Source organism: Pseudopipra pipra, chromosome 17 (assembly GCF_036250125.1).
Source record: "Pseudopipra pipra isolate bDixPip1 chromosome 17, bDixPip1.hap1, whole genome shotgun sequence".
Lineage (NCBI taxonomy): Eukaryota > Metazoa > Chordata > Aves > Passeriformes > Pipridae > Pseudopipra > Pseudopipra pipra.
Window position 1 is genome coordinate 3,714,592 of NC_087565.1, and position 10,980 is coordinate 3,725,571.

At 60.1% G+C, this 10,980-nt stretch overlaps 1 protein-coding gene across 3 annotated transcripts in view; it reads right to left on the reverse strand.

The window, feature by feature from the left end:
• HELZ2 (helicase with zinc finger 2) overlaps positions 1-10,661 on the reverse strand; it is a 30,490-nt gene extending 19,829 nt beyond the window's left edge. The window contains exons 1-2 of one of the 3 annotated variants that reach the window (XM_064673891.1): positions 10,448-10,661; positions 14-1,156 (exon numbers count right to left, since the gene is read on the reverse strand). In XM_064673891.1, coding sequence (XP_064529961.1) covers positions 14-1,014 — 1,001 coding nt within the window. In that variant the 5' untranslated portion in view covers positions 1,015-1,156; positions 10,448-10,661. Of the gene's footprint in view, positions 1-13; positions 1,157-5,881; positions 6,022-6,465; positions 6,559-10,447 lie in introns of those variants that run through there. The other 2 variants (XM_064673892.1, XM_064673890.1) reach the window with 2 other exon arrangements.
• Positions 10,662-10,980: the final 319 nt, after the last annotated feature.

Genomic DNA, 10,980 nt, shown 5'->3' on the forward strand with positions numbered 1-10,980 from the left:
GTGGACGCCTTACCTGCTGCACAGCGAGAACTTGGTCAGCCCGAGCGGCGGCGCGCGGTGCACCCACTGCACAGAGCCGTCGGCCGAGAGCATCTGCACGTGCTCAACGGAGGAGCAGTGGTTCTCAAAGCTCTCCTGCGAGCTGAAGGTCACCAGGCAGATCCGGCAGTAGAAGTGCACCGGTGTGGGTGCCTCTGGCTCGCCGTTGGTGCTGCAGGTGCCCACGGGCGGCAGCAGGTCGGAGCGCAGCAAGCCCTCCTCCCTCTCGGCCTCCCAGACAGCCATCTCCACGTCGCTGTGGGCAAACTGGCAGCGGTGCAGGCCGTGCCTGCAGGGCTGGCCCCGGGAGACGAACCGGCAGTAGCTGAGGGTCGAGATGAACTCGGGGCAGGGCCGGATGGCTGTGTACTGCTGCTTCTTCTGGCTGTCCAGCACCACGTGCACCAGGAGCGGGTCCCAGGCGCGGTGGGACTCGCAGAGCCGCCTGTGGCCACCCACTGAGATGCGCTGGGGGCAGCCGAAAAAACAACGCCTGCAGATCTCCTGGAAGTGCCCCCCGAACTCGCTGGTGATCTCACTGGCAGCGCTGGCAGTGGGGTGGGGGGCAGTGTGGTGGTGACTCCCCAGCTGCGCCTGCAGCACTGCCGCCTTCAGCCAGCGGCGCTCCAGCTGGTGTTCCCTCTCAAAGTTCCAGACCATGGCCTCCTCCACGCTCCAGGCAAAGGTGCACTGGTTCTTGTGCCTGGTGCAGCCCATCCCCATCACGTAGTACCTGCAGACGGCATAGCGCGCCGGGTTGGGGAAGCCGGGCCGCCGGGACACCTTCCTCCAGGCCGTGCTCCGGTGGCTGCGGCAGCGGGCCAGCAGGATCTCGTACATGCACTTGTGCTCCACCTCCCGCGGGTGGTAGGTGATCTCATTCTCCTTCACGCTGCACTTGGAGCAGACCAGGAGCAGCTCCAGATGCTTCTGGAGGCTGCCCAGCGGCACCCCTGGGCCATTGGCTGTCGGCATCTTTGGTGGTGGCTTGAGCGGAGCAAAATGAATGTCGGGAAGGTCCTACCAGGTGATGCCAAGGAGAGGAGGTGCCATGGAGCGAGTGGATGTGTCCTAGCTCACTATGTACCTGCCAGCCATTGATGCGAGCTCATGAAGCCTGACAAAGGAACAAGGAACAAGCAACTTAGCAGGAAATATCAGACAGTTTCTGGCTGGGCACACACAGAGGCAACAGCACAGCCAGGAACCCCGCCCAGACACTCTCACACTCGGCACCCCAGCACCTGGGGTCTGCCCCCACCCACTCACCCAGCTCTGTTCCCCCACCACCCTGGGTCCCAGGGGACCGTGTCCCACAGGGATCATGCTGCTGAGTGGTGCTGGCTCTCAGCAGGGCTCAGCCTGGTCCCGTGTGCCACAGCCCGTAGACCATCAGCATTTACCACCCAACATGGCAAAGCAGTGGAGGCTGCCCCAGAGGACTCACCCCGGCCCCCACAGTGGCCACAGAGCTCCCCCCAGACCACAGCCACATTATCCAACTTCCTCTTCCTGCTGCCGGCGCCTCCCCCACCTCGGTTCCCTCCTGCCAACTTTCTCTTTCTTTTTCCTGCTCTCTGCTCTGGGCTGGCTGGGCAGCCCCAGAACAAGTGGGAGGAACCCAGCTCCAGCCCCTCAGCGCATCTGCCCTCGTGGCACAAAAGATTAATTGGAATTAACTAAGGAAGGAACCACCCTCTTTGCTCCTGGGATGCAGCACTCAAGGCCAGGAGATGGGCATGCAGGAACAGGGACCTGCCAGCATCTCTCCAGCTGGCAGCTCAGTAAACATCCGGCTGGGAGAGCTCAGCCCTGGCGGTGAGGAAAGCAACTGACGACTCACTGCCCTCTCCGGCCACCAGCTCCGGCATTTGCCATCAGTTTCCTGGGTAACCAGAGGCCAGGAACATCCCTGGGAATGATGCTGCAGGGTTTGGTGGCTGGGCCACGTGGTCAGGGTGAAGGAAACATGCCCAGGCACATCCGTGGGCAGGGTGTGCTGCCAAGCAAAGCCACCAGCCTCATGCCGAGGGCTCCTGACCAGCAGCCACCATGGACCGGCTCTCCAGTGATACTGGGGATGAGACAGATTTACAGCTGAGGTCCAGTGGACAATGGAGGAGGAGGGCAAACCTTGCATTGCTTCTGCAGAAATACTTTTCACTTTTAGTTAAGAATCCTTTTCCTTCCTCTGGGATTAAAGGGGTGCTGGGGGAGGCAGGCAGGGCGTGCTGAAGCTGCCGCTCCAGCTGCTGCTCCAGGTAGCAAACACCAAGGTGGAAGTGGCAGGAGCATCACCCACCCTCCCAGCTCACCCTCAAAGAGGTCCTCACCTCCCATCCCAGTGTCACAGCACCCACCCGCTGCCGAGCCAGGAAGGAACCACCTAATCCTACTTCTCTGTGTGTATCAGGTCGGACACGTGCTCAGTGGATAAACACCAGCCCAGTTTATCTCTCAAGGCCTGGCAGCGAGCCTGGCACTGGGCAGAGCTGCAGGTTTCTGATTTGGAAAGCCGTGGGATTCCGTGGTGGACTCCCACGGCAGCGCTGGCTTGATTTGGGTCACTGTGCCACGGCATCAGCTCTGCACCCAGAGCTAAATCACCCCGACTCATCTCTGTGCCTTCACTTCCAAACCTTTACTTGCAGCACTCAGTGCAGGCTGGCAGTGAAAAAGAGCAGCCCTGACCCAGAATGGGCTGAGGCCAGCAGAGAGCCAGGATATCCCATCCTCTGCCTGTAACAAGGTCACGGCCATTGGACTAAAACTGTTTCTGCAGCCCAGGGGTCGGGAGCTCTTTCTTTGCTCTGGTTCTACCACAAAAAAAGAAAGGTTGGAGCCATAGCAGAGGTTCTGGTGCTGCCTGATTGCTGACTGATGCAGAGAAAATGCTTTCCACTGAAATGAAATAATTTGGGAAAAAATAAAAATTCAGGAGAGCACCTATGAAGGCAGGACAGGGCATGGGACACTGTGTCTCCTGCCCAAGGGCATCAAGGGATGCTCTGCTGATCCCCAGCAAGACAGCAAAGGCAGCACAGCACTGGTAGGGGCTGCAGACCCTCTGGAGCTGCTTGGAAGCTGCTCCAGTCAAATTGCTCCAGTATCATGAGCTCCTGAAAAACCTACAGACACTGGGAACCCGGGCAGTGGTTTGGGGAGACACAGTTTGCTCCGAGTGCAGCTCCGCAGGACCCTGTGCTGGGCTGCAGGAGGGAAAATCCCTGCACCTGCTCCCTCCTGTGCCAGCCCAGAGAGACCGTTTGCTAAGAGGGAGCATTCCCACTCGGCTTTCCCCAGGAACTGAGTGATGAGCTGAAGCTAACTGGGACCCCAGGGCAGAGGCAGAGAGCCCTGCAGCTGCAGGCTCAGCTTGTCCCGGGAATTTGGCTTGGGCAGGAGGGACACGGGGGGAGATGGTGGCAGCAAGGGGCTGGTGGGGTCAGGTTGTTTCCAAACCTCCACACTGGGAATGCCCAGAGCAGGACCCAGGTCACAGCCTCCAAGAGCCTTTCAGCTCCTTTGAAGCTGGTGGGGGCAGCGCATTCCCAGTGGAATCAGAACTGACATCTGCAGCTTTGGGAACACCTTGGCATCCCTCCGACAGCAGTTTCACCTTCCTTCCTCTGGAAGACTCCTCCTTCAGACGAGCCCTCTGGGAAAGGCACTCACGCTCAGGGTTTGTGCAACATCTGTGCAACATTGAAACTGGTGAAAACTCCAGAATACCTCAGTTACACACACAGGAGAGGATGAAACCTGATCGGTGGCACATGGCTCCGGGGAGAGGGAGCCGAGCTTCCCGGTCCCAGCAGGTCCACAGCCACAGAGCCCACAGGAGACACGGTCCCACAGCACCGACAAACCCAGTTAAACGCTTAAGAACTGCCCATAAAAATCTTGCAGGACAGCCAGGCTGCTACCAGAATTCATGCCCGGGCAGGGCATCCCAGCTGTAAAAAACTAAGAGGGAATATTCCACCTTTAAAGGGGTCAATTGCCTCGCTGTTTATTTTTTTAAGAAAGCGTTTGACTTTGAGCAAACTGCCAGAACATGCTCTGGGTCTGGAGGTGGGAGGGAAGCGGAAGGGGAAGTGCAAACCCCGCTCAAAGTCTCTGCACAGCACCAGCACTGCCCTCAAATTAAAGCATTTTTTCTCTCTACAGTCTTATACCAGGAAGAGAAAAAAAAGGAAAAAAGAAAAAAGCTAGGGGAACTTTTGCAATCCAGGCTGGGGTGGAGGGAAGACTAAGGGCATGAGGAAGCTCAGGGAGGTGTGCTGTAAGACAGCTCTCCCACCGAGAATAAAACTGATGTCAACTGGTGTCTTGGGGCAAAATCCAAATGCCCCAACAAAGGGCATTTGCTGATGGGGAGCAGTATTTACAAGCCAGCCACAGACCATGGTTGACAAGCTGACTTTTGGATATTTTAAGGAAAACAACCTTCTTTACACTGGTCCTGAAAAGCCTAGACCAATGTTTAAAGCCACGCACATCCCGCTGATGGGTGACAACTCACCCTGGCAGATAGAGAGGCTGGTTTATTGTACCCCCAGGTCATGGAGGTTCATGGCCCCATCAGGGTGAGTATCTGCCTCTCTCCCAGTCGCACGGACCCTTCCCGGGCACCGACACAGCCCCACTGCCAGCACAGGTCCAGCTTTGCCACAAAGCAAACCAAACCACACCATCGCTGACAGCATTTCCTCCGCACTCAGGAAGATGCTTTGGGTCAGGGCCGGGCCACCCTGTGTCCGAGCATCGTCCCCGGCAGGCGCCTCGCGGGGCAGCGCTGAGACCAGAGATAATCACATTTCTCCAGTAATGGCGAGTGGAAGCACGGCCGTGGCAGAGAAATGCTCATCGTGTCCCTGCGTTCTGACGGTCCGCACCCATCCCATCCCACCAGGAGGAAGGCGGTTCTTCACCAGAATCAGCACTTGGTTAATTATTGACAGGATATTAGGCAACTCGTTAGGCTGGAGTAAGCCAAATGCCCCTCGATCAGAGCGAGGGACGTTAATCAGAGTGCTGGGACAGCCCTCTGTGGGGATGGGGACAGGGCACCGCGTGCCTTGAGGGGCTGCAGCCCCACATCCCAGCTATCAGACCCGGCTGAGCACTGGGGAGTTTTTCCTCAACTACAAGCATTCGGAGCAGCAGTGCGAGACCGTCCCAGCATCCCCAGCAGCCCACGGGTGATTGGTGCAGCCGGGCTGGCCGGGAGGGTTTGGCAACGGTGGAAAAGGAGCTGCCTGGCGGATGCTGCCCGGTGCCACCCCATTGCCCACAGTCCCCCTCCTGGCTGCACCGAAGCCGCACCCCGTCGGTATCTCCCTCCAGTGCAAAAACAGCCTCCAAAGTTCTCGGGGCACCCCTCCAGTTTGTGCAGAGCCCCCAGATACCGGTACCCCGAGATGCTGCATTTGCTTTATCCAACTGTAAGAAGTTCACGCGGAGCTCCCAGATGCTCCGAGCTCAGAGGCGGCAGCAGAGGGGGGAGCTTTCGGCGTTCGCCCACCGGAGGCGGCACTGTGCACCCCTGGGGTTCTCCCTATCCTCGATCCAGAGCTTTGCACCCCAAGATCTGCACCCTGGACATGACCCTCCTCTCCCCATGGCGCGCCAGCCCGGGCAGGGACGCTGCGAGCCGAGGCGGGGGCTGAGCGGGATGCGCACCCCGCACGCCCTGCAGCATCCCGCACGCCCTGCAGCACCCCACGGCTCGCTGCGGGGCTGCTGGGGGCACCCTCGGTCCTGCTGCCCCCCAGGGCGCTCCGCAGACCCCCCATCCCCGGAGCTCCCCCACGCTCGAAGCCTCCCCCGCCGCTCTCACCGCCGCCGCCGCCGCCGCCGCCGGGGTGGGGGGCTCAGGGGGACCCGGGGACTCGTCGCCGCCGGCAGTTTCGTTTCTGGGGCCTCCCCGCATTCAAACCGGGGCCGGACTTCGCGGAAATTGCATCACGGCGGCCCCGCCCCGCCCCGCCCGCCGGCACCGCGGGGAGCAGGAGCCGGCACCGGCACCGGGCGGGGGGAACCGGCACCGGCACCGGGGGGAGCAGGAGCCGGCACCGGGACTGGAGGGACCCGCCACCGGGACCGCCACCGGGCGGGGGGAGCCGGCACCGGACAAGAGGGATCGGCATCAGGGCGAGGGGAGCCGGCACCGGGCACCAGGGGGAAGGGGCACCAGGGGGTGTGGGCACCAGCACCGAGGGAAGCAGGAGCCGGTACCGGCACCGGCGGGATAGCATCACCCGCATCCAGCAGCGAACAGGACGCGCGCTCCTGGGGGTACCAGCCTTCCATCCCCGTCCCGCTCCACTCGCTCATCTCCGCGCATCGGGGGCCGAATCTCACCCGGGTCATGACCTCCCCTTTCTCCCGGAGAGAGGGGCCACTCCCGGAGCCGCTGCTCACCCGCGGAGGGTCGGGGATCCCCGCGTTCAGCCTCGGTCCAGCGCAGGTTGCAGCGGCACCGGCGAGTTATGAGCGAATATCGATCGGCAGCCCCAGTGCCCAGCCCGGCCCCCCCGGCAGCCTTTTAATGGTGCTCGGGAGGGAGGGCGGTGGGGGCAGAGCGCTGCCTTCCTTTCTGTTCATCACTTTCGTTTTCCTTTCGCTTCCCCGCCCGGCCCGGTGCACACGCTGCAGAGATCAGCCTCGAGCCAAAAACAAACCCAAACCCCAAATCCACCCCCGGCAGCAGCACAGTCTCGTTTGCATCCGGTTTTGTGGGGCAGAGCACACAGCCGGGGGCAAGAGCCCGCACCCCGGGTTGTGGGCACATGCCACTGCACAAGCACCATCGCCTGATGCTCAGCACCCAGGTGTGGGGCTCCTCAGCAGCTGAGGAGTGGGGGATCCTCAGCACCCAGGCTGTGGAGGTTCCTTAGCCCCCCAGCATTGCCCCCTGCCACCTCACCAAACCCACCCCACAGCAGCTCAGCACCTCATCCCAGCACGAGGCAGCGTCCTCCCCTTGTGTGTTCTGGTGCTGCTGCAAATTTGCAGGTGGTACTCACACATAACTGACAAACCCCTCAAAACACACACACCCAAGCAAAAACCCCAGGAAGTCCCTGTAACCCACCTCCAGCCCCAGGAACCCACCACAGCAGCATCATCTCACCAGCCTAGGCATGAGGCTTCAGAAAGCCCCGGCCCGTGAAGCGGGTGTTGCGCTGGCCCCAGCGCTACAGTCGTGCTCCAGCATTCCCACCTAATGGAATTATCTTCATGCCAGAAGCCAGCTGCAAGCCCTGGAAACAACCAGGGAAAACGAACACACCTCCAGCTACAGGTGGCTGTAAAGATAGCAGGCACCAGAGGCAAAGTCTCCCTGCTGACAGCACCGCTGTTCAATCCCTCTGTCAAGCGATGGGCACGTCGTGCTTGGTGGTGCCACCTCAACACAAAGCCAGCCTCAGGCACAGAAAGAGTAGTTTTTCCTCAAAGCGAGTGGGAGGAGGAAACACAGCCTGTGGGTCATGCTGGCGGCAGCAGAGCAGGGAGGAAGGAGGGACAGGGACTGGTTTCTGGTGTGTTTGTCAACACAGATGGAAGGAGGAAGAAAAACAATGTTTTTGACCTTCCAGCCACTGGGGGCCTCAGGGAGAACCCCTGCCCTGCTCCCATCCAGCAGCACCCTGTGGAGCCCTGAGGGCAAGGGGCTTTCCCACCACTGAGGGGAGTGGGACAGCCCAGGCCTGTGGGCTCTGAACAGATCCCACTGGAACAGTGGGCTGCCGCGGGAACGGGGCATTCCTGGCTGGCAAACCCACCCAGTCCGTGCACCAATGCTCTGGTCACTGGTGGACCCGTGGTGGGACAGCCACCCAAACAATGCCACGCTCTGCTCCGTGTACTGTCAGCAGGGAGCACTGGGTGGCTCAGCCCCACAGCAGGAACTGACCCCCACGGAGCCCCCACACTCTGTGTTCCTGACCAGGAAAGGGCTTCCCAGCTGACATGAGAACTGTTACAGTTTGGGCAGCACCAGGGCTCCATCCCTGGCTGGGAAGGAGCGATCCCTTCCCCTGTGAGGATGCATTCCTGGAGCCAAGCGAGGCCCAGCCCTGGTACCAGGATGTTCCACAGAGATACAGCCTGTCCCTGCTTGGTATTGCCTGTGGGCAGAAATCGTCCCCCTCTGCAGCCCTGACTGTAAACCACAACAAGGGTCTGTGCGACAGCTCAGGCAGGATCAGTGAAAAACAAGCAAAATACCTGAAACAACCCTCCCCATGTGCCCGAGCCAGGACAGGCAGTGCCCAGCTCACCCAGGTGGAGCAGCCTTGGCACTGAGGCTTCACTCTGGTTTTACAGGTGGGAACAAACAGTTCTCACTCTTTTACATAAAGCTTCCGGCCCTGCTCAACACATGCAAAGGCGCGAGAAGCCGCGGAGCAGCGCGGGCAGAAGCCGGCTCTGCTGTCCCTCCATCGCTGGCCGCGGGGAGCAGGAAGCCACCGCCGGAGCAGGGAGGAGGCAAAGCTGCGTCACCGCATCCACAGCATTAGGGCGGGGGAGAACCGAAACCCAGGATTTGCCGATTTTAGACAAACAAACACCCAACCCAAAAGCGCCGAGTTTCGGTTTCCATTCCTGCGGCGGCACGGCTGACTGTCACCGAGCGGTTTCTCCACGAAGTCATCGCTGCTGCCCCCCCCCCCGCCCCAGGTACGCTGCCCTTTGTGTGCTGCACACACAGGGCTTGTCCGAGGACAATCTGGGAGGTGGGAGAGCCTTCCCGCGAGGTTGCTGGAGCATCTCCTACCCTGGTAACAGCCCTCACCAGCCCAGAGAGACGCAGTGACTGAGTGGACACTTGTGATTTCTCACAGCCCTCCACTCCCTGGCACCCCTCAGGCATCTGCTAGGCAGGACCATGGCACAGCTCTGCTCCCAACGCTGCTGGTGGGATACCTGGGAAGCAGGAGTCTGCTTTTTCCCAAATATCGCAGGCTGCTTCCCTGGATACCTGGAGGAAAAAACGCAAGCAGCCGAGTCTCCATCACCACACAATCCAGGAAAAAACAGGGACTTGGCGTGAGTCATCCTCAGCCCTTATGTAATTTGTCTCTGGATGTGAGTCGTCCAAAGCCGGCTGTGAGTGGAGCAGCCCCGGGCTCCCAACGGGAGGAGAGGGGAGCACGGCTGAGCACCCAAGGACCCCAGGAAGGCAGCTGCTGGCAGGACCAGGCTGGCAGGGTGGGTTCTGAGGGCCCCAGCCCTGCTGCAGGGACCCCAGGCTCCCACCGCAGGTGGACACACTGGGATCCACTGCAATGATCCAGTTGTGGAGTGCACAACACTCACTGCAGCCCTGGGAGCCCCCTCTGGTGAGTGCAGCCCCCCTGGAGAGGGCAGGGCTTGAGGGCTCCCCGCTGCAGAGCCCCAGATCTCAGCGCTCTAGGAACAGCTGATCCACAGGTGGGACGTGCCCCCACGGCCGATGCTTTACCACCCCTGCTGAAACCAGGGCTGCAGGACCAGGAGCTACTGCCACACTCACACGGGACTGTCCCCACGGCCAGGGCATGTTGCTCAAGTCCCCATGGCCGCATCCAGCCCAAGGCCACTCATCCTGACACTAATTTATAAATCTCTGCTTACAGCTTGCTGCAGACAACTTCCTTCTTTGCTTTTCCTTTTCAGCCCTCATCCTCCCACGAGTTTCTGACTCTGCAAGCCCCCAGCTGCCCTCGGCAGGGCGGGGAAGCACCGCGGCACACCCAGGAGCAGCACAGCCATCCCGGGAGTGGAGCATGTCACCGGGGCATCCCTCAGCACCCCAGGTAGTCTCTCGAGAAAAACAGGGCTGCCCCACCAGCACCTTTCTGACTGGCTGCCCCGAGAGCTGCTCAAAGGGAGGGGAGGATTGCACCAGCCCAAATCTACCTGCAGAGCTTTTATTGCTTGGGGAGCTGTTTACATCCCAAGGAAGCACCGCTTAGCAGAGCAAAGTACGCCCACGCTGGGAATGCTTTGCCGGTGAGGTGATCTATAGTCTCTAGGGCAGGTAAAGGTGCACGTAGCCAGGGAAGAGCTGCTGCCTCCTGTCTGCTCTGCCCTGGCACTTGCTGCCCACTGCCATATCTCCAGCGCTGTCATGCCAACACAGAGCTGCCACAAACCCTGTCCCACCCCACACTCTGATGCCACCTCTCGGATACCATTAAAGAGGAGCCAGGAGATCCCTCCAGCTGTCCCCTTTCTGCCTGGATGTCCCCTCTCCCTCAGTCCCTGAATAACCTGGATGAGTTTGTCCAAAGCAGAGATGGCTGGAGCAGGATGCTCAGCCCACAGCTCTTCAGGGTTGGACAAAGGCACCACGGCTTTCCAGCCCCAGCACTGCTGGAGAAAGTTGTCCCTGTAGTGCAGATGGACCTTCACTCACCATCACAGCACGGGAGCAGGGGGATTTGGGCTGGAAACACACCCCAGGTGTGGCTCAGCACTGCTGCTCACGCTGGAGAGGCAAAAGGCAGCTCAGGGTGATCACAAACCTTTATATTTCCTTGGTCTGACATGCTACTGCTGTCCCAAGTACACAGATAAGACTTCAATATCTTAACAGCAGGCAGCTGGGAGGGAAAAGCCTCTGATAAGGCAGGACTCCTCCTTAGTTGCAGCCCCGGCTCAGCCTCTGCTGAAACGAAACAAAATCTAATGCCTCAGAGGAATAGATCACTTTTCCCCATGATTATGTGTCAGAACTCTTCTAAACACAGCTTGGGGACCAGTGGTTATCAGCACTGGGTGCAGCCAGTCCGGCCCAGCCGTGCCAGGGACAACCAGACTTTGGAGCCACGTTTCAGGCTCCTTACACAGCCAGAGAGAGCACAGAGGACACATATATTTATATCTAATAAAGAGTGTTCCTGTCCTGCCTTAGCCCCCGCTTTGCAACCCCAGCTGTTGCACCTAGAC